Genomic DNA, 23,736 nt, shown 5'->3' with positions numbered 1-23,736 from the left:
TAAATCTCCCACTGTCATTTAAAAACAAACAAGGATCCAGGGCGCTTTTGGATCACCCTTGAGTAGGGCTCTCCAAAAAGTTGGCGAGAACTTCAACTCCCAGGATGCCCCAGCCAGCCACAGGTGTCGGAAGTCTGCAAGCCTTAAAAATTGTCAAATTTGGAGATCCCTGACGGATGCAAGTCTTCCAATACAGAAAGGAAATCAAGGAAAAATTTGGCGTGCCGGTTTGCTTCTTCCAGTACAAAATATTTTCAAGCAGTTCCAGGGGCTGCATCCTCTCCCCTTCTGGCTCAGTCTTCACGGCGAATATGGGGGCGGCTTTTCGGAAGGTGGAAAATATGGTGGGGAGTAACGAGGTGGAGCACCAGTTGGGGACCAGACCAAACTCGGCGAGGGCGGTAATGAGAGCGGATCCTCCGGTAGGCCGGATGGGTTAGAGGTTGCGAAGAGGCTGGAATGCTACAAGGGGAACGGGAGATTGGGGGGGAGAGGGAGAGAAAGAAAGAGAGAGAAGAAAACATTAACAGAGATAGAAGGGACCTTAGAGGTCTTCTAGTTCACCCCTTTGCTCAAGCAGGAAACCTCGTGCCATTTATATGTACACTGAGAGCTTAGGCACCACATTCCTTCTTTGTACAATCATACTTGGCCAGTAAAGAATCGTGTTCTGTTCTGTTTTGTTCTGTTGTGCTCTGCTTCTGTTCTGCTCTACTCCTGTTCTGTTCTGTTGCCCTGTTTTGCCTTGGTCCTCTTCTGTTCTGTTGTCCTGCTCTACTCTGCTCCTGTTCTGCTGTTCTACTTCCGTTCTGTTATTCTGTTCTGTTCCACTCCACTCTGCTTCTGTTCTGTTGCCCTGTTCTGATTTGCTCTTCTTCTGTTCTGTTGTCCTCTGTTCTGCTCCTGTTCTGCTGTTCTGCTTCCGTTCTGTTATTCTGTTCTGTTCCTGCTCTGTTCCACTCCACTCTGCTTCTGTTCTGTTGCCCTGTCCTGATTTGCCCTTCTTCTGTTCTGTTGTCCTGCTCCTGTTCTGTTCTGTTCCTGTTCTGTTCTGCCCTGCGATCGCTAAACAAAGGCCTTGCACTTATAGAAAAAAAAGCTTTCAACGGAAGGAGAGTTTTCTCCCAGTTGGATGGGGATGAAGACCAAAGTTTGCCCAGAGTACTGTACCTGGAAGTCATAGGCTGAATACGGCGGCAGGTGAGGCGTGCTGTGATAGGTATTGTACGAGGTCACCTGGGGCCGTGAATAATAGGACACAGCAGGCCGGGTATTTTCAACCGTACAGGTAAGAGTCGGGTGAGCGGGAATCTGAAAACAAGGGAGAGTGAAGAATAGCAATAGTGTTTAGACTTATAGACCGCTTCAAACTGCTGGCAGTGTACAGAATTAGCTTGTAATACTACATTCTATCCACTGCGCTGCCATGGCGCAGTGGTTTATCTGACAGTCTCTGAAATGCCCTGACTTGTTAAGTCCTCGGAGAGGGGTGGCATACAAATGTAATAAATTATTATTATTATTATTATTATTATTATTATTATTATTATTATTATTATTATGTCAGTACAACACAGCAAACGAGATCACTATGCTGGATTTCGTATTTCATCACCAGTCAGGCGCTTCCCAAGCACCTAGGACTGCGTGATGTAGCGGCGAATTATGTTTGCCGATCCCAGTAAAGCGGCCTTTTGCAATTGACAGATGGAGATTTTGTCAATTCCAATGGTTTTCAAATGTCCGCTGAGATCCTTTGGCACTGCGCCCAGCGTGCCAAGTACCACTGAGACCACTTTCACGGGCTTATGCCAGAGTCGTTGCAGCTCGATTTTTAGATCTTCGTATTTCACTAATTTCTCTAGCTGCTTCTCCTCAATTCTGCTGTCTCCTGGGATTGCGATGTTGATGATCCATACTTTCTTTTTCTCCACGATCAGCATTCGGACTTACCATATCTTTAAAGCCACCAAGGACAGCTGCTGTGATTATGCCAAGAACCAAACCCAAGATATTCAACACTGTTGCTGACCACAAGAGATGGTAGAGATGGACGATATCTTGGCAACTGTTGACATCGATGAATTCATAATAGCCACCAGAAATCTCCATCCTGAGGGACAGAAAGAAGCAAATGTTTTCAACGGTATCTAAGCTAAATCAACCAGCCTCCTAGATTTAAAAAAAAACTACGACAGAAAAGATTGTAAAATCGGGCTGGTGATGACGTGGGTGACTGGATTTACAACCATGAGGGGAAGGCTCCGTCACGGTCATAACTCGAGAACCACACGTAAGATTGGTGAAAGGAGATAAATAAGATGTCAGGCTTCCAACTGATGCCGTAATTAAATCACGAGCCTCGAGCCACGCTTCAAATGTAATCCAGTTATTTATTAGGAGCGTCGTGTCGGCACAGATCAAGTGAAGCCAACTCTGACCTTTCTTAATTCACGCCTTGGCTCTGACCTTGTTCCGCCTTTCCCCCAATCAATCACAATGAATGTGTCATCAATCACATTCACCAACGAAACAATCCAGTCACTAGCCTTGACCAGTAATGGGTTGCTGCCCCCACCGGAGGAGTCCCCCCACCCAGTGGGGGATAATAAGTATGAACTTTTTATTGAATAGTTAATAGCTTTTTTATTATCATTCCTTCTCTAGTACCTTAGTATGATCCTTAATTATTTTTAAAATAGGAAACAAACAGTATGTTTTTACCCATACACGCTTTAATCATATTAATCATTATCTAGAGGTGAATTTTATAGCAATTCAAGAAAACCGAGCTGCTTGCCTAATCTGTTATCATACCGAACCTTGTGGGTTCAGTACAAAACCTTCAAATGTTCCTGTGCTACTCAACGAATAATGATGTCTATCACTTGTCCTTTTTGCGGCTATTCAAATACAGTGACTTAATCAACTGAAAAAGAGTCCGAGCACCTATTTGGAAAGAATTGTACAAATACTCTATTTACTACCTAGTGTGGTTGTAAAAAAAATGTGCAGCCCTTCACTGGTGGCATTCAAGCGCCATCTGCCCCACTCACCTTCCACAGTGATACAAGTCACAACAAAAACAGGTGTTGGTTCTGATTTTGGGAACGCAGGAACTCCGAGGTTGCAGGTGGCAAACGGTCTGCAGAAAAGACAGAAGCACCAAAGTGGCCTTTTTGGGGGTATTTATCTATCTATCTATCTATCTATCTATCTATCTATCTATCTGTCTGTCTGTCTGTCTGTCTGTCTGTCTGTCTGTCTGTCTGTCTGTCTGTCTGTCTGTCTGTCTGTCTATCTATCTATCTATCTATCTATCTTTCTATCTATCTATCTATCTATCTATCATCTATCTATCTATCTATCTATCTATCTATCTATCTATCTATCTATCTATCTATCTATTGGATTTGTATGCCGCCCCTCTCCGTAGACTCGGGGCGGCTAACAACAATGATAAAAAACAACATGTAACAATCCAATTAATAAAACAACTAAAAACCCTTATTATAAAACCAAACATACACACAAACATACCATGCATAACTTGTAATGGCCTAGGGGGAAAGAATATCTCAACTCCCCCATGCCTGGCGGCACAAGTGAGTCTTGAGTAGTTTACGAAAGACAGGGAGGGTGGGGGCAGTTCTAATCTCCGGGGGGGAGTTGGTTCCAGAAGGCCGGGGCCGCCACAGAGAAGGCTCTTCCCCTGGGGCCCACCAAACGACATTGTTTAGTCGACGGGACCCGGAGAAGGCCAACTCTGTGGGACCTTATCGGTCGCTGGGATTCGTGCGGTAGCAGGCGGTTCCGGAGGTCATCTGGTCCAATGCCATGTAGGGCTTTAAAGGTCATGACCAACACTATGTAGAATGTAGAATAACAGAGTTGGATGGGACCTTGGAGGTCTTCTAATCCAACCCCCATACCGTTTCAGACAAGTGACTGTCCAGTCTCTTTTTTTAAAAAAAAACCTCCAATGGTGAAGCACCCACAACTTCTGGAGAAGTTCCATTGCTTAATTGTTTTCCACTGTCGGGAAATTTCTCCTTAGTTCTAAGTTGCTTCTCTCCTTGTTTAGTTTCCACCCATTGCTTCTTGTTTTACCCTCAGGTGCTTTGGAGAATAGCTTGACTCCCTCTTCTTTGTGGCAACCCCTGAGATATTGGAAGGCTGCTATCATGTCTCCCCTGATTCTGTTCACCAGACAAGACAAACCCAATTCTTGCAACCTTTATACGTTTTAGCCTCCCTCCAAATCATTATCCCAACAAGGACACTAAGAGAATTCCCTTTTCTAGCTTTGCATCATTTCTCTTTTGGATGCAAAGGGGACCTTGATGTGGAACGCATCAAAGAAATTTAACTTCAGCCCCGCACACAGAAAACTAGCATAAGGAGGACAACGTGTTGGGCCTTTCTCACAGAAAATCCAAAGCACTTTTCGTAAGATGGGACTCCTGGGGAAAGCATTTGGTTCCTCCAGTCAATGACAAAAGAACAGAACAGAATAGAATACAGTGTTCCCTCGATTTTCGCGGGGGATGCGTTCCAAGACCACCCACGAAAGTCGAATTTCCACGAAGTACAGATGCGGAAGTGAATACACCATTTTTGGCTATGGACAGTATCACAAGCCTTCCCTTAAGACTTTAATCCCTTAAATTACCATTTCCCATTCCCTTAAGAACCATTTACTCACCATTATTACTGGTACTCACCATTGAATAAGACACTTAGTGATCCTGATATTTATAAACATAATTATTTATTAACAATAATTATTAGTTTTGTTATTTATTTGCAAAAATTATTAGTTTGGCGATGATGTATGACATCATCAGGTGGGAAAAACCGTGGTATAGAAAAAAACCCACAAAGTATTTTTTAATTAATATTTTTTGAAAAACCATGGTATAGGCTATTCGCGAAGTTCGAACCCGCAAAAATCGAGGGAACACTGTATAGGAAATTAGAACAGAACACAACAGAACAGAACAGGATAGAATATAGGAAATTAGAATATAGGAAATTAGAATAGAATAGAACAGAACAGTATATAGGAAGTAAGAATAGAATAGAACAGAATATAGGAAATAAGAATAGAATAGAAAAAGTAGAATAGAATAGAATATAGAAAATGATGAGAAGAGAAGAGATATTGGAATGAAAGAAAAAAATAGAATAGAATAAAATAGAATAGAACAGAATAGAATATGGGAAATAAGAATAGAATAGAATAAGTAGAATAGAGTATAGAAATTAGAACAGAACAGAAAATAGGAAATCGGAACAGAATAGAATATTGGAATAAAATAGAAGAAGTACAATGGAATAGAATACAGTATAAGAAATTAGAACAGAATAGAATATAGGATTAAAATAGAATACGTAGAATAGAATAGAATAGAATAGAACAGGAAATTAGAACAAAATAGAATATAGGAATAAAATAGAATAGAATAAGTAGAATGGAATGGAATAGAATAGAATAGAACAGAATATAGGAAATAAGAACAGGATAGGATAGGATATTGGAATGAAGAATAGAATGAGAAGAGAACAGAATAGGAAGTGGAATAAGGTATAAGGGATAGGATAGGATAGAACAGAATAATAATAAAATACTAAAATAAATAAAATGAAATCACAGCTACATTTTTAAAGGAAGAGGAAGATTTGGCTCTGGAAGGGAAAAGAAACCAAGCGGACTTACTTTGGGCTGGATTGTACTTTTGGCATAGTAGTGACAACGTCCTGCGTAGAGTGGCCTCAGGTCCTGTAAAAAGAAGAGTGCTTTTTAAAACAGTTCAAACGGCCACTTTGAAAAATTAAAAGTAGCGACCAATACAGGCAGTCCTTGATTTACAACAATTCATTTAGTGACCGTTCAACGTTACAACGGTAAAAAGGTAACCGACGACCTTTTTTTTCACACTTACCGAATGTTGTATCATCTTCGTGATCATGTGATCAAAATTTGGAGGCTTGGAAACTGGCATGTACTTATGACGGTTGCTGGGGTGAGTTTGTGGGTATGGGAAGAAGGGAATGAACTTTCAAATGGGCAGGGGACTTCAGATGTGGGTTTCTCACAGATGTGTCAACATTAAAGTGACCAGATTGTAACTTCGGTAAAGCGGGACACCATTGCCGGGGAGCGGACGACTGAAACATTTCTACAGAATTTTACCTCAGCGTTTGTTTTCTCACATAATAGTGTTAGTGTGTGGCTTCACCTCAAAGAAAGCAGTTTCCCTACTCTTCCCCCCCCCCCCCATTCCAGAGAGTTGCGCGCTCGGTCTCTTCTCCAACCCGCTGATTTCTCTCTTTCTCGCTACTGGGCATGCACAAAGCAACCCGTAGCCAATAGTGCCAAAGTTTCGGGGCACCACTTCATTTTTTTCTTCATCCCTTCCCCACTTTACATCGATGAAGAGCCGGTCCTTCTGGCCTCAACGCAATCTCTTTTAAATAATCTGGACAAATGCCGTGGAACGAGAGGGACAAATTGCTCAAAAAGCAGGACGTCTGATCACCTTAGTCAACATGGCTCTGGTAATAAATTGAGGAATGCCAGAACTTGGATTCTGATTTAATTTCAGATGCTATTTGGACCCCTGACACTATTGTCACTTTGAACAGTCGTGAAGGCAAGAATCCGTAGCAGGGAAGGCTGGACCAAGTTTCCCGCCCTCTGGATCCCTACTCACGATATGCCTGGCGGCAAAGACGCCATCCACAATCGCACAGCAGAAGGCAGCGATGACGCCGAAACTGATGAACACGATGGAGGCGACCAGCTGTGGGAGGACAAGGAGAAAAGTAGTCAATTCCAAAGTGCCTCATCTCAAAGTGGGCAGCCCTGTTCTCTGCCTCCTGGCACACCCTAAGAGCTATCACTAGCAACCAGGGAAACGTCTGTTTGGGGTCAGGATATGGACTTTATTATTTATTTATTATTTATTGGATTTGTATGCCGCCCCTCTCTGTAGACTTTGCGTCTTGCATGCCTACGGTCTCTTTATCATTTGGGTGAAAAGGCAATTAGTCAGTGAAGGGCTGCAAATTTTTTTACTACCAAACTGGGCATGGCTTAGTTTGTGGGTGTGGCTTGCCAGCCATGTGACCAGCTGGGAGTGGCTTGACGATCATGTAACCAGGGGGGCTTAAAAGTCATGTGACTGGCTTAGAGGTAGCCAACTTGATGTCACTCATGTCAAGGGTTTGAGTTAGGGTGCCTGGCCTCTCCTCGCCTTGAAGAGATAGAATTTCCTTTACTATAACTGAACATCCAAAATATATACTTTATTTATTTATTTAGATTTGTATGCCGCCCCTCTCCGCAGACTCGGGGCGGCTCACAACAAAGTGAAAAACAATTTATAACAAATCTAAATTTCTACTAAAAACATTTTAAAAACCCCATTTTCTAAACACACATACATACACACATACCATTCATAAATTGTATATGCCCGGGGGAGATGTCTCAGTTCCCCCATGCCTGATGACACAGGTGGGTCTTAAGGAGCTTACGAAAGGCAAGGAGAGTAGGGGCAGTTCTAATCTCCGGAGGGAGTTGGTTCCAGAGGGTCGGGGCCGCCACAGAGAAGGCTCTTCCCCTGGGGCCCGCCAACCGACATTGTTTAGTTGACGGGACCCGGAGAAGGCCCACTCTGTGGGACCTAATCGGTCGCAGGGATTCGTGCGGCAGCAGGCGGTCTCGGAGATATTCTGGTCCAGTGCCATGAAGGGCTTTAAAGGTCATAACCAACACTTTGAATTGTGACCGGAAGTTGATCGGCAACCAATGCAGACTGCGGAGTGTTGGTGAAACATGGGCATACCTAGGTAGGCCCATGACTGCTCTCGCAGCTGCATTCTGCACGATCTGAAGTTTCCGAACACTTTTCAAAGGTAGCCCCATGTAGAGAGCATTACAGTAGTCGAACCTCGAGGTGATGAGGGCATGAGTGACTGTGAGCAGTGAGTCCCGGTCCAGATAGGGTCGCAACTGGTGCACCAGGCGAACCTGGGCAAATGCCCAGTTTAATTTAATTCTATGTACATATGCCATATACTATGTATATACATATTACACACAGGAACACAAAAATATACATTATCTACTATATATACTGTAGGTGTATGTACACGCACAGCTCTTCTAAAATTATATACACATTCAACCTCATTTACTGCGATACGAAAAACATACCCAGAGCCCAGAAGGGGGGGTGGGAATCACAATTTTTCTACAGCTTCTGCGTACCTGACCACATTTTTTCTACCAGTTCTGCATACCTGATCGTACCCGTAGGAGCCCATCACTGCTATTAGTTTACCCCAAGAAAGTATCTATTAACAATTTGAAGAACTTCATCATTAGACCTTCTTTAGTTCCTACTTCCAATGGTTCCTACCTCCCTTGGCGATGCTACCAACCTGTCCTGATACTCGGAGACAGAACACAAAGGAGTAGAATCCTGGAGAAACAGCTGAGAATGCAACACAGGGCAGAACAATAGCGATCTGTTCATCCCAACATCACTTCCTGGTCAACTGGTCACTCAGGGAATCTGGCTGCCTGACCACCCCTCATTGGCCTCCTGGATACTAGCCGTTCCACCTGTCTTACTATCCCCTAATGGTCCACCCCACGGTATGTCGGTTTCCATTTATATTTTTCCCTTTTTCCGTGATCAACCGCGGTTTTGAACACTGAATAGCTCAGTATCGCGTCCAGGAAGAGAAAAGAGAGGGAGAAAGAGAAGAGAAAATGAAACCCTTTGAAGAGGCTTGTTGTTTTCATGGTGGTTTATTAGATATCGTTGATATTATCCCATAGCACTGTCCAGAGGGGCCAAAAAGAAAGCCGCGTAATAGTTTGGGGTTGACTGCCATCTCTTGGTGCTCCGTTTTTCCACTCAAAGGGAGGTTCCCCCCCAAAAATGTAGCTTGGGCCATTCAAATGATGCCCAAAGACGGAGTCTATCCAGGTTTACAGGGATCTGGTTTTTCTTTCTTTCTCTCTGGGTAAAAAAACAAACAAACACAGGCCGCCTCTCTTCGTTCACGGCAGTTGATGACATAATCCAGATTCTAGGCTGTTCCTTCCAACGGGTGTGGGGGTGGTCAATGGGTGGGTTGAGGACTCAGTTGATTAAAAAGAGGTGAATCCACAGAAGCAACCCTTGAATTGATAGATCAAGACCTATCTGCACCCCGTTCCTCCCTAAACCGGACCAAGGAGAGGAGCCATGGGAAGTGGCTAGATCAGTGATAGTGAACCTTTTTTCCCTTGGGTGCCGAAAGAGTGTAGGCGTGCACTACTCCACATGCGCGAGTGGCTACACCCATTATTCAATGCAAGGGGAGGGCGAAAACAGCTTCCCCAACCCTGCGGAGGTCCTCTGGAAGCCGGAAACGGCCTGTTTCCCAACTTCTGGTGAGCCAAGTAGATTCATGTTTTGATCATTTGGACCAACTTTTCAGGCCTACAGGTTTCTTTTTTTCAAGTTTTTTTAAAATACCTTTTTCTATAATATCCCTAAGTGTTTAGTGAACAAGGCATGGTTTGGATTATTTTACATGTAATAAAGATACTAACCATACTATTTGCACAACAACAACAATAACAATAATAATAGTAATAGTAATAATAATAATGCTGATGTGCCACAACTACCATCTACCTAGTGTAAAGAACTGGTGGGATCATAAACCTGAGAAAGTAGTTGAAAACAAACATTGGGACTTTTGAATTGAAACTGACAAGGTTTTGAAACACAATACAGTGGTACCTCTACTTAAGAATGCTTCTACTTAAGAACTTTTCTAGATAAGAACCAGGTGTTCAAGAATTTTTTCCCTCTTCTTAAGACCCATTTTCTAATTAAGAACCCGAGCCCGGAAAAAATTCCCAGGAAATTTGAGAGCGGCACGAAGGCCCAGCCAGTTTCCTGCCATTCCCCCTGGGTTTCTCTCTCTGGCGCAGTGTATGGGAGGCAGCCTCGCGCCAGGTATATTGGAGGCGCATGTTCCTCCTCACCGCCTCAGAGTCCCTCTTTTTTTTTTTTAAGCCTTAAAGTTTTGGATTTTTTTAAATCATCTCACCTCACCTTCTTCCTTCGGCAGCGACTGTCCTCCTCCTCTTCTTCCTCCTCCTCCTCCCACCCAAATTCCAAGCTTTTATTTCTTTCCTAGAGGGTTTGCACACATTATTTGCTTTTATGTTGATTCCTATGGGGAAAATGGCTTCTACTTACAAACTTTTCTACTTAAGAACCTGGTCACGGAACGAATTAAGTTCTTAAGTAGAGGTACCACTGTACACCGGACCTCACGACTGTGGAAAAGGGAAAAGGGTGGATCATTGTTGTCGCCATACCAGGGAACAGTCGAATTGATGAAAAACAACAACAAAAACCTAGCCGATATCAGGATCTTAAAATCGAACTACGACGACTCTGGCATAAACTAGTACAGGTGGTTCCAATACAGTGTTCCCTCGATTTTCGCGGGTTCAAACTTCGCGAATAGCCTATACCACGGTTTTTCAAAAAATATTAATTAAAAAATACTTCGTGGTTTTTTCCCTATACCACGGTTTTTCCTGCCCGATGATATCATACGTCATCGCCAAACTAATAATTTTTGCAAATAAATAACAAAAATAATAATAATAATAATAATAATAATTATTATTATTATTAACAATAATTATTATTGTTAATAAATAATTATGTTTATAAATATCAGGATCACTAAGTGTCTTATTCAATGGTGAGTACCAGTAATAATGGTGAGTAAATGGTGGGAAATGGTAATTTAGGGGTTTAAAGTGTTAAGGGATGGCTTGTGATACTGTCCATAGCCCAAAATGGTGTGTTTACTTCTGCATCTCTACTTTGCAGAAATTCGACTTTCGCGGGCAGTCTCAGAACACATCCCCCGCGAAAATCGAGGGAACACTGTAATAATCGGCACATTGAGTGCTGTGCCAAAAGACTTCAGCTGGCATTTGAAAACAACAAACATTGACAAAATCATGATTTGTCAGTTGCAAAAGACCACAATACTGTTTTTTGCTGTCCGGGAGGTTCAGGGAAACTTCCTGAAGCCCCGGAGGCAAAAAACAGCACAACGGACAAACCAGACGTTCAGGAAAACACACTTCTGGTTTGCCGTTGTGCTGGGGTTTTTTGTTCAGGGAAGCTTCCTGAAGCTCGGAGTGTCGAAAACAGCACAATGGGCAAACCGGAAGCTTGGGAAAAGCACTTCCGGTTTGCCCATTGTGTTGTTTTTTGCACTCAGGGGCTTTGATTCAAAGCAAAGACATTAGGCAGAAAGTCCTCCGAAGGCTTAGGGTTAACTCTCTGACTCATCTCTTCCTCTGTCGGGAATCAGGTGGCATTCTTCAGAAGAACATCCCTTCAAAAATAGGCTTCGCTAGGCAGGGTTTGAAATATCTGGCCAGGGTTGATGTCAGCCAAGAAAGGTCCTCCTTCTGCTTATAGAGATCAAAAATAGCTGGAAGACGACTTCTAAGGATTGTTTAATTTGGACTAGTGTGTTAAATGGGGTTTAAATAGATTTGAAAATCAAAGTATTTGTTTTTATGGCTTAATTTCAGTTTATCAAGAGGGGTTTGATGAAATATAATAATGGCATAATAATAAGTAATGAATTTAAATGTTTGTATTTGTTTGTTTCTTAAATTGATAAAGTATATAATTTTTATACTGATAAAATTTAGATATAAGGATTTTTAGCCTGTTTTGAGATTTTTACTAAGGGGGAAGAAGGCACTACAGCTTTGACATTAAGATTATAAGATCTGAAGGATATTGGTTTTACAAATTGTTTAAGGAATATTAATGATGGGCTTAATTAGACATTAATGGAGACTTAATCTGGATGATAAAATTAGAAAAAAAGGAATAGAAAGATAGAAGTCTGACGGCAGAAAAAGACCTCATGGTCCATCTAGTCTGCCCTTATACTATTTTCTGTATTTTATCTTAGGATGGATATATGTTTATCCCAGGCATGTTTAAATTCAGTTACTGTGGATTTATCTACCACGTCTGCTGGAAGTTTGTTCCAAGGATCTACTACTCTTTCAGTAAAATAATATTTTCTCATGTTGCTTTTGATCTTTCCCCCAACTAACTTCAGATTGTGTCCCCTTGTTCTTATGTTCACTTTCCTATTAAAAACACTTCCCTCCTGGACCTTATTTAACCCTTTAATATACAGTTTAAATGTTATTTAAAGGAATAAGAGGGGTGTGATGATAACCTAAATTAAATAGATGGGACTTAAGAATGTACAATTTGACTATATAAGATGTACTAATCCAAAACTATTTTATTATAACAAAAGAGAAGGTACAGTATATGGCTTTTTGCATTATATGATGTGGAAGAAAAAATAAAAATAATTACTCTGTGAAAAAAATAGTTGGAAGACGTCATGAGCACTGGTTAATTAATTAGTTCAACACTCCTCTCGTTAGCTTCCGTTTTTGTTAAAAATAGAGTATTAACCCATAGGTGTTATCATATTGCATCGTTGCTTAATTAGGTTAGCCAGTCTCAATCTCTGTTTTGAAGGGGGGGGGGGAGGTTTAAAGGAAGGGAAGGAGAAGGGGTCATTCTAAGATCACTGGTCAACTGAGATGGGAATTCTGATGGAACAAGGAGGGGTTGTTGTAACCCAATCTTACTTCCTGCTTAACTTAACCGCTTAACTTCCTTGCTTCTGTCTCAAGCCAACTTCTGGGTTCTGCATGAACAGGGGCAAACACTGTGAACTGTGGCTGAAATCTTGGGCCACGCTAGGCGTGTTGAAGTTCACGTGATTCCTAGAGTTGGAAGGGACCTTGAGGGTCATCTAATCCAAACCCTTACCCCATGCCCAAGCAGAAGACCCTGCAACATCCCCGACAAATGGCAGTCCAATCTTCCATTGGAAGCCTCCAGTGATGTAGGTCCCATAATGGAATAATAATAATAATAATAATAATAATAATAATAATAATAATAATAATAATAATGACTATGTGAAGGGGAGCAAAGAGTCAGCATTGTTGGAGGTCAACAATAGGAAGCTTCTCAAGGTGAAGCAAACTAAGGACCAGTACAGAAAAACTGTAACTCAATGCCATATGGACAGTTGGCGGAACAAAGCATTGCATGGCCAGTTCTTGGAGAAGATTGAAGGCAAAGTGGATAAAGAAAAGACCTGGTCATGGCTTACAAGTGGAACACTCAAAAAGGAGACAGAAGGACTAATACTGGCGACACAAGAACAGGCCATTAGAACAAATGCTGTCAAAGCCAGAATTGAAAAATCAACAGACGATCCAAAGTGCAGACTCTATAAAGAAACAGATGAAACAATCGATCACATACTCAGCTGCTGCAAAAAGATCGCACAGACTGACTACAAGCATAGACATGATGCTGTGGCACAGATGATCCACTGGAACTTGTGCCGGAACTACCATTTACCACTGGCAAAGAACTGGTGGGATCATAAGCCCCAAAAAGTGGTCGAAAATGAGCAAGCAAAACTACTGTGGGACTTCCGACTTCAGACTGACCAAATTCTGAAGCATAACACACCAGACATCCTGATTGTGGAGAAAAAGAAAGCATGGATCATCGACATCGCAATCCCAGGAGACAGCGGAATTGAGGAGAAGCAGCTAGAGAAATTAGTGAAATACGAAGATCTAAAAATCGAGCTGCAACGACTCTGGCATAAGCCCGTGAAAGTGGTCCCAGTGGTACTTGGCACGCTGGGCGCAGTGCCAAAGGATCTCAGCGGATATTTGAAAACCTTCGGAATTGACAAAATCTCCATTGCAAAAGGCCGCTGGGATCGGCAAACATAATTCACCACTACATCACGCAGTCCTAAGTGCTTGGGAAGCGCCCGACTGATGATGAAATATGAAATCCAGCATAGTGATCTCATTTGCTGTGTTGTACATTATACATAATAATAATAATAATTTATTAGATTTGTATGCCGCCCCTCTCTGAAGACTCGGGGCAACTCACAACAATAGTGAACAATAGAAACAAATCCAATACTTAAAACACTATCTAAAAACCCTTATCATTAAAATAACCACACAACCCAATCATACCATACATAAACCTTGTTCTCGCTGTCAAAAAAATCCTCCTTATTTCCAGATTGAATCTCTCCTTGATCAATTTCCATCCCTTATTCCTTGTCTAGCCTTGGAAAATAGCTTGAGCTCCTTCGTCTCTGCGGTAGCTCCTCAAATATTAGAAGGCTGCCATCCTCTCTCCCCTGGTCCTTCTCTTCGCTAGACTACCCAAGCCCAGTTCCTGCAACCGTTCATCGTATGTTTGCGCCTCCAGTCCCCTAAATCCTCTTGGTTGCTCTTCTCTGCACTCTTCCTAGAGTCTCAACATTATTTATTTATTTGATTGATTGATTGATATTTATGCCGCCCTTCTCCTGAGACTCCCGGCAACTTACAACAGATAATATAAACATGGTAGAAATCTATATAAAATTACAACTAAAAATCCCCATAGGTAAAAAGCAACCAACAGATCCAAACATATCAGACATATCTATCATCTATCTATCTATCTATCTATCTATCTATCTATCTATCTATCTATCTATCTATCTATCTATCTATCTATCTAATCTATCTTTCTATCTATCTATCTATCTATCTATCTATCTAATCTATCTATCTATCTATCTATCTATCTATCTATCTATCTAACTAATCTATCTATCTATCTATCTATCTATCTATCTATCTATCTATCTATCTAATCTATCTATCTAACTGTCTGTCTGTCTGTCTGTCTGTCTATTTATCTATCTTATCTTATCTAATCTATCCATCCATCCATCCATCCATCCATCCATCCATCCATCCATCCATCCATCCATCCATCCATCCATCCATCTATCTATCTATCTATCTATCTATCTATCTATTCATTTGATTGTTATGCCGCCCTTCTCCTTAGACTCAGGGCAGCTTACAGCATGTTAGCAATAGCACTTTTTTAACAGAGCCAGCATATTGCCCTCACAATCTGGGTCTTCATTTTACCCACCTCGGAAGGATGGAAAGCTGAATCAACCTTGAGCCAGTGATAAGATTTGAACTGCTGACCTACAGATCTACAGTCAGCTTCAGGGGCCTGCAGTACTGCATTCTACCTGCTACGCCACCCCAGCTCATTTATTGGGTGGGGCAAGGTATTAAAATTTAAATGGCCCTCTGCTGGCAGAGATGGGTCTTGAAAACTTTATGGAAGGCAGGGAGAGTGGGGGGGGGGAGCTTGTTCCAGAGGGCTGGGGCCACCACAGATAAGGCTCTTCCCCTAAGCCCTGGCAGATGACATTGTTTGACTGATGGGACCTGGAGAAGGCCAACTCTGTGGGACATGACCAGCCGCTGGGAGGTATGAGGCAGAAGACGGTCCCGTAAGTAATCTGGTCCGATGCCATGTAGGGCTTTATAGGTCATAACCAACACTTTGGAGACTAACCAGTAGCCAGTGCAGTTCGCAGAGTGCTGAACTGACATGGGAATATCTCGAGAGGCCCATGATTGCTCGCACGGCTGCATTTTATACCATCTGGTGTTTCCGAACATGTCCAGTCTCTGGAAAGCTTCCAGGGATGAAGCTCCCACCACTTCTGAAGGGAACTTCTGTTCCATCAGTTGATTGTTCTCCCTGTCAGAAAATTTCTCCTTATTATGTCAGGACCTTCACTCAACACACATAGTTCCATTTTGAGATGGTCCGGCGGGTCACGATTCTAATTTTCAAGCGGATTAAGCTGTAATCCTGGCTTGTGACAGATGTCTACCGCTGAGTTATAAATTCCTTTGATTAAGTGGTGAGGAGCAGGGGGAAACTTTTCTCACCGCTACTGAATTTCCTGCTCTTCAAGTTAAGTGACAAAAAAAGAAAGGAAGACTAACCAGGCAGAAATGTCAGCGTCGAGAGCAAGGGAAGTGAAAGAAAATTCTACTTAAAAAAAGAATTCCTCCTACACGAATAGAGAAATAACTTCCCCAGTGGAGGGACTTACCATTTGTCTTTTATTTTCTATCAAATTGGATCCGATAATACCCAGAAATGATCCAAAGCCGAGCTGAAAAGGGAAAAGATTTTAAAATATTTACAGTCAATTGGTGGGGGTTTTTTGCATAGTCGAATTTGGAAACAAGAGTAAGAAAGAGGAACTTGGAAACAAAATATTTCTAAATTATTATTATTATTATTATTATTATTATTATTTATTAGATTTGTATGCCGCCCCTCTCCGAAGACTCGGGACGGCTCACAACAGTAATACAAAAACAATATAACAGTGAGACAAATCTAATATTAAAATAAAACATATTTAAACCCCCAACAATTTAAAACCATACAACACATAAATACCAAACATAAAATATAAAAGCCTGGAAGAAGATGTCTCAGTTCCCCCATGCCTGGCGATAAAGGTGGGTCTTGAGTAATTTGCGAAAGACAAGGAGGGTGGGGGCCGTTCTAATCTCTGGGGGGAGTTGATTCCAGAAGGCCGGGGCCGCCACAGAGAAGGCTCTTCCCCTGAGGTCCGCCAAACGACATTGTTCGGTCGGCGGGACCCAGAGAAGGCCAACTCTGTGGGACCTTATCGGCCGCTGGGATTCGTGCGGTAGAAGGCGGTTCTGGATGTATTCTGGTCCAATGCCATGTAGGGCTTTAAAGGTCATTACCAACACTTTGAATTGTGACCGGAAACCGATCGGCAACCAGTGCAGGCCACAGAGTGTTGCAGAAACGTGGGCGAATCTAGGGAGCCCCACGATGGCTCTCACGGCCACGTTCTGCATGATCTGATGCATGGGGGGGGGGTCGAACAACCGTTTCACAGGGGACACCTAAGACCATGGGAAAAACAAATTTCCCTATGGTGTTAGGAATACATTTTTACAACCGGACCAATCAGGCGTTTACAGTGGAGGACATCCCTCTGACCTTCCTGCCAATCAGCTTAAAGCTCAGTTGGGAGAATTGGTGCTAGACTTATGGTTGGGGGCCACCACATGAGGAACTGTATTAAGGGATTATGGCATTAGAAAGGTTGAGAACCTACACTGAGATGCACCACAGGACTTGTCAAGATACTGTGCCAATTAAGGAACCCATGCAGATAAATGAAGAAGACACGTATGTAGAAAACAGCAGCAAACAGTTTTTACTCTCCAGTGTGTTGTGGTTAGCTCTGGCCCAGCTCTTGCCCCAAGGACTGTGGATGTGGGGGAGACATCCACATGCTGCAGGCCTGTTTTGCTCCCAGTGGAATCTGCTGATGAAGGCTCCTCTGACCAAGAAGACATGAGTGGCAGGGAGGAGGAGAGTGTGGCAGACAGCTCAGAAGGAGATCAATTATCTAGCTCCTCCTTGGATTCAGAACAAGAGTTAATGATACAGCCACGCATGCGGAGAGCGATGCATAGGCAACAACAACTGAGAGATTATTATCAAAGAAAATGAGGCCACCAGTGGTTGGGTGGGGCTGTGGTAATTAGTGAGGCTGCTATAAATAGCAGCCTGTGGGTTTGGCCATTGTGGAGGATTATCTGATCGTTGTGTTTCGTGACTGCTTTGCTGACTTTGACCTTGGTGTGCTGATTTTTCCCTGCTTTGAAACTAAACCAGAGCCAAGTGTGTTTCCCTTTTGTGGAAGAAGAAGGACTGTGAATTGCCTCACAGCTGCAAGCTAAGTATCTCAGAACTGATAAGGGACTTGTACAAATTACCAGTTTGTTTGGAGACGAGTGCTCTTTGCTATACCACAAGAGGGCTTAGTTTAAGTGAATTTTCATTATAAAGAACATTGTTTTGAATTTTCAAACGTGTGTGTGTCTGAAATTTGTACCTCTGAATTTTTGGGAGGATTCTACCAGAGAGCCCGACAGAACACAGCGCGAACAAAATATCTTCTGTATTAGTCTTCTATTTACAGGAACAAACTTTAGCTATATGCAGATACTAAACCAATCCAGGTTTCTCTGTATCGAACACTACAGCTCTAACTCACTGCTTAACTCATGCTCAAACTATTTCAGCCAGTCAGCTAACAACCACCACCAAAACCACCACCAACAAACCACCCCCATTGTAAAGTTGCTTTGCATTTTATAATGCTCTGGCCCAATCAGGTTGCAGGTTACACCCTATGACTCAGCATTTAACCTGCCCAGTTGCAGTAGCAGAATTGCGCTGGACTCCGCTAGCACTCAGAGTCACGGGGGCGAGTACACGTCACTGTTCCACCTTAGCAGCCCACATCTTCATGTAGGCATGCGCAAACCATGAAAAACTGCATGTTCCACTACTCACAAGAGCCTACAAAACTTTTGCCAGGCCCATCCTGGACTACTGCTCATCTGTCTGGAACCCATACCACATCTCAGACATCAACACCCTTGAAAATGTCCAAAGGTTTTTCACCAGAAGAGCCCTTCACTCCTCCACTCGAAACAGAATATCCTACGAAAATAGACTAACAATCCTGGGCCTAGAAAGCCTAGAACTACGACGCCTAAAACACGACTTGAGTATTGCCCACAAGATCATATGCTGCAATGTCCTACCGGTCAATGACTACTTCAGCTTCAACCGCAACAACACAAGAGCACGCAACAGATTCAAACTTAATACCAACCGCTCCAAACTTGACTGTAAAAAATATGATTTCAACAATCGAGTTATCGAAGCGTGGAACTCATTACCGGACTCAATCGTCTCAACCCCTAACCCCCAACATTTCTCCCTTAGACTCTCCACGATTGACCTCTCCAGGTTCCTAAGAGGCTAGTACATAAGTGCACCGGTGTGCCTTTCGTCCCCTCTCCAATTTCCTTTCCTTTCTCTCGCTTTTCATATATATTTTCTTCCTTTCATATATCCTCTCCTATAAGTTCACTTTTACCCTTATATATATTACTACATGTCTATTTTTCTTCCTATGTATTTATGTATTGGACAAATGAATAAATAAAATAAATAAATAAAATCGCAGAGTTCTGAACTGGTAGGGACAGTAAGTAGATTTCCCCCCTCCTCTTCTCTTCGGGTCCTTTTAGACCTGAAAAGAAATTTGAGACCTTGTAAAAAATTTTCCCTGCATATCTGAAACTTGAAATTACACAACTTTGCCTCATTTGAGAGGTTCTTTCTAAGGGGGGGGGGGGTTGGTTTAGTTTTTGCTGGGCGAAATGACTACACACTTGATGTCTTCTGGGTCCTTTTAGACCTGGAGTAAAAAAGGTTGGTTGATTTGATTTAATAATTTAATTTAATTTAATTTAATTTAATTTAATTTAATTAATTTAATTTAATTTAATTTAATTTAATTTAATTTAATTTAATTTAATTTAATTTAATTTAATTTAATTTAATTTAATTTAATTTAATTTAATTTAATTTAATTTAATTTAATCTAATTTAATCTAATCTAATCTAATCTAAACTAATCTATCTATCTATCTATCTATCTATCTATCTATCTATCTATCTATCTATCTATCTATCTATCTATCTATCTATCTATTGGATTTGTATGCCGCCCCTCTGCGGAGACTCGGAGCGGCTAACAGCAACAATAAAACAGTGTACCATAGTAATCTAATACTAAAAACGATTAAAAACCCATTAATATAAAAACCAGACATACATACAGATATACCATGCATAGAATTGTAAAGGCCTAGGGGGAAAGAGGATCTCAATTCCCCCATGCCTGACGGCAGAGGTGGGTTTTAAGTAGCTTAGGAAAGGCAAGGAGGGTGGGGGCAATTCTAATCTCTGGGGGGGAGTTGGTTCCAGAGGGCCGGGGCCACCACAGAGAAGGCTCTTCCCCTGGGTCCCGCCAAGCGACATTGTTTAGTTGATGGGACCCAGAGAAGACCCACTCTGTGGGACCTAACTGGTCGCTGGGATTCGTGCAGCAGAAGGCGGTCCCTGAGATAATTGGTCCGGTGCCATGAAGGGCTTTATAGATCATAACCAACACTTTGAATTGTGATCGGAAACTGATCGGCAACCAATGCAGACTGTGGAGTGTTGGTGTGACATGGGCATATTTAGGGAAGTCCATGATTGCTCTCACAGCTGCATTCTGCACGATCTGAAGTTTCCGAACATTTAGCTACTGGAAGTGTTTTTTTTGAATACTTTTTTCGCTACTATACTAATTTGAACATTTCTGAACACAATGAAATGAAAAATGAAATGAAAAAAATTAATGCTTATTTGTTTATTTTTTTCAGAATAGGGCCTCCCCCCCCCCCCATACCGGCTGTGTGTAATTATTGCACTTTATATATAGATTAGCCTTCCAGTTCCAAATTATATCTTTTATTTTTGGAATTGCAGGGAGGCATCTGTATGTGTGTTATGGGACCCTGGAACAGACCCTGTTCAAATCTGCTCATCCATGCAGTCAATATATCATTTCCAGTAGCTCAAACCAACCTTTTTTTACTCCGGGTCTAAAAGGACCCAGAGGACAACAAGTCTGTAGTCTTTACGAAGAGAACAGCAGGGTTAAACCATCATTAATGGCTTGTAAGTTTTTATTTTATTTTTATTTTTTTAATTGATTTTTTAAATTGATTTTGTCCATTATACAACGAGGGTTTTAGTGGGTATACACATAATAAAATACATGATGAAGGTTATAGAGGAGATACTCATAGTAAAATATATCTAAGAAAGAATGGAAGAGAAGATATAGGAATAAAATATATCAATGAAAGAATAGAAGAAGAGACATAGGAATAGAAAACTTTTGCCAGACCAATCCTTGAATACAGTCCATCTGTCTGGAACCCATAACACATCTCGGACATCAACACCCTAGAAAATGTCCAAAGATACTTCACCAGAAGAGCCCTTCACTCCTCCACTCGAAACAGAATGCCCTACGAAAGCAGACTATCAATCCTAGGCCTAGAAAGCTTAGAACTACGACACCTAAAACACGATCTAAGTATTGCCCACAAAATCATATGCTGCAATGTCCTACCTGTCAATGACTACTTCAGCTTCAACCGCAACAACACAAGAGCATGCAACAAATTCAAACTTAATATTAATCGCTCCAAGCTTGACTGTAAAAGATATGACTTTACCAATCGAGTTGTCGAAGCTTGGAACTCATTACCGGACTCAGTAGTGTCAACCCCTACCCCCCAGCATTTCTCCCTTAGACTATCTACAGTTGACCTCTCCAGATTCCTAAGAGGTCAGTAAGGGGCGAGTACAAGTGCACTAGAGTGCCTTCTGTCCCCTGTCCTATTGCTCTCCTATATCTCCTATTCCTTTCTTCTATTCCTATATCTCTTCTTCTATTCTTATTCTAAGAGGTCAGTAAGGGGCGTACATCAGTGCACTAGCCTGCCTTTCGTCCCCTGTCCAATTGTCTCTCCTTATCTCATATCTCATATATCTTTCCTTCCTTTCATATATCTTCTCCTCTACTTTTATATCTTTTCTTTATATATAATACTTCATGTCTATCCTCTTCAATATGTATTGTGTATTGGACAAAATAAATAAATAAAATAAAGAAAATAAAGAAAGGTATAGGCGATATAGGAGAGCAATATTATGTCTTGAAACAATATTAGTGTTTCAAGGCAAGAATCCGCATTTCCCCCCTCTGCCTAGGAGTTCTATACTCACAATGGCTCCTGGGTAGTAGCCCCCAACAGTCACATTTTGAGTCCGCGTGGTCGCAGCCAGGCCCACTGTCAGAATGAGGAGCGAGACGATTAGGAGACTCACGGTGACGTAGAGGGAATTTCGCTTCCTTCTGTTGAAAGACCCTAGAAATTTACACAGAGGGAAGAACTAAAATAAATTATTATTATTATTATTATTATTATTATTATTATTATTATTATTATTATTATTATTATGGTGCTTTCAATTTTGCAGGCCAGCTTCGCCCCCCCCTTTCTTTGAAATGCTTATTTTTTTTGGCACTATCCTTTAATTTCCAGGAAAAGCTCTAAGGGGCACAGAGGGGGCTTGCCCCCATCATCTTTTCTCCCCTACTCCACTGTGTAAGAGATCCGTTGCCACCCCGACTCAGAGTTCAGGCCGGCTGCTCTGAATCCAGAGATCTAATCCTCTCCCTATTTGGAGTGGGAGAAGGGAAGCGGGTCTCTTGGATTTTTATGAATATTGATTGTTTCTTCATTGCTCTGACAATCATTAAATGTTGTACCACATGATTCTTGACAAATGTATCTTTTTCTTTTATGTACGCTGAGAGCATATGCACCACGACCACCTGGTGTGTCCAATCACACGGCCAATATATATATATATATATATATAAATAAATAAAAATTCTATATTGGGTGGGGGGAGAGAAGAGAAAGGGGAGAGGCTGAAACGGGGCCACCCTTCCCCTGCAGCCATCACCCCACCTCTCCAGCTGACCGGGGAACCCCCAAGGCTGCGCCTAGGCAGACCTCTCCAATTACGCACGACGCCCGGGCGCGCTCTGCTCGCCGGGGAAGGCCCGCGGGACTCGCCCCGTCCTCCAAGCCCGGCCGCCCTTCTGTTTTCCCGTCCCTGACCGCCCTGCCAGCCACTCACCGGCCGAGGTGGAGAGTGGGATGGCGCTGGACCGTGGCGGAGCCAAAGCTTGGCGCATGGCGTTGGCGGCGCGCGTAAATGCGCCCCCGGCCCGCGGAGCCGCAAGGCGCACAGCTACCGGGCGCGGAGGAGCATCCTCCCCGCAGCGCTCCCGGTCGGAGTCGCGGCTTGTGGGCGCTTGCGCGAGGCGGGGAAGAGAGCTTGGCAGAGGCAGCTGCGCGCCCCGAGGCGAGGGGTGGGGGGCTTCTCAGCTGTTGCGCCGATTCGCGGCCGGTTCGCCTTCACCTCGCGGGGTTGAGACGCGCCGGATTCCCAAGCCTTGGAAGAGCCTTGCGCCTTGATCCAGGATGAGGGGGCTCGGAAAGAGGACAGGTTCTTTTGGATTCTGCCCCTGCAGCGGTGGGCCAAGGAGTCACAAAGCCAAAGACGCCCTTCCCAAGAGACAGAATTGCGCCTGGAACGCGAACTGCAGGCGCAGGAGCCCAAATTCCCAAAAAGGCAACGGTCGTAATAGATCTTGGCTCCGGAGATGAAAATGGTCTCTGGGATGCCTCCGTGCCACGTTTCCTGGATGAAACTCTCCTCTCAGCCAATCGAACATTGCAGGGTCGGGTCGGCTTGGAGAAGATCCTTCAACCTGCATAATTCGCCCGCCTTATAGAGGGAGAGGCCAACCCTTCATTAAGAACATATTTATGATGGTTCTATATTTTGGCTGCTTCCTCCTCTAGGAATATCTTAAAGCAGATTTACCTCGCTGTCTTTTAATTATTATTTTTTAAGCATTTGAGGTTTGCAATAAATGCTCCTTCCGGCATATTTTCGGATAAATGAGCAGGTTTGATGTAAAGAGGATTAAAAAAAAAAAAAAAGCACTTCGTTTCTACCACATGACTGATAAATTTTGATGTTCAAGGTTCAGCCTGAGCTACTTCTCTAATAATTTGAAGAGAAGGAATCACTTAGGAAAGCACAAGGCTGGAGGTCTTTGCAAAACACAAGAACAAGGGGACACAATCTGAAGTTAGTTGGGGGAAAGATC

General features: G+C 42.6%; 2 protein-coding genes across 2 annotated transcripts in view; one reads left to right on the top strand and one right to left on the bottom strand.

The window, feature by feature from the left end:
• On the bottom strand, window positions 1–22,823 carry TMEM255A (transmembrane protein 255A). The gene is made up of 9 exons (XM_070759901.1): window positions 22,695–22,823; window positions 21,771–21,913; window positions 16,120–16,182; window positions 6,717–6,806; window positions 5,720–5,782; window positions 3,057–3,145; window positions 1,954–2,113; window positions 1,171–1,311; window positions 1–462 (listed from the first exon to the last, which is right to left on the bottom strand). Exons 1-9 carry the CDS (start codon window positions 22,750–22,752, stop codon window positions 301–303), a joined length of 969 nt encoding a protein of 322 aa, XP_070616002.1. The 5' UTR covers window positions 22,753–22,823; the 3' UTR covers window positions 1–300.
• Window positions 8,639–23,736, top strand: part of ATP1B4 (ATPase Na+/K+ transporting family member beta 4) — a 41,428-nt gene continuing 26,330 nt past the window's right edge. The window contains exon 1 of the mRNA XM_070759900.1: window positions 8,639–8,668. Within this exon, the coding sequence (XP_070616001.1) occupies window positions 8,654–8,668 (15 nt within the window). The 5' untranslated portion in view covers window positions 8,639–8,653. The remainder of the gene's footprint in view (window positions 8,669–23,736) is intronic.

This window comes from Erythrolamprus reginae, chromosome 8 (genome assembly GCF_031021105.1).
Source record: "Erythrolamprus reginae isolate rEryReg1 chromosome 8, rEryReg1.hap1, whole genome shotgun sequence".
Taxonomy (NCBI): domain Eukaryota; kingdom Metazoa; phylum Chordata; class Lepidosauria; order Squamata; family Dipsadidae; genus Erythrolamprus; species Erythrolamprus reginae.
This window is presented reverse-complemented; position numbering and strand designations above follow the sequence as displayed.

Excerpts from the sequence above, each read along its gene's own strand:
- TMEM255A (XM_070759901.1), bottom strand. The coding sequence starts at position 22,752 with ATGCGCCAAGCTTTGGCTCCGCCACGGTCCAGCGCCATCCCACTCTCC. Across the intron at positions 16,183-21,770 it reads GCTACTACCCAGGAGCCATT|CTCGGCTTTGGATCATTTCT; the intron begins GTGAGTATAGAA and ends TTCCCTTTTCAG. Across the intron at positions 1,312-1,953 it reads TTGGTGGCTTTAAAGATATG|ATTCCCGCTCACCCGACTCT; the intron begins GTAAGTCCGAAT and ends CCTTGTTTTCAG.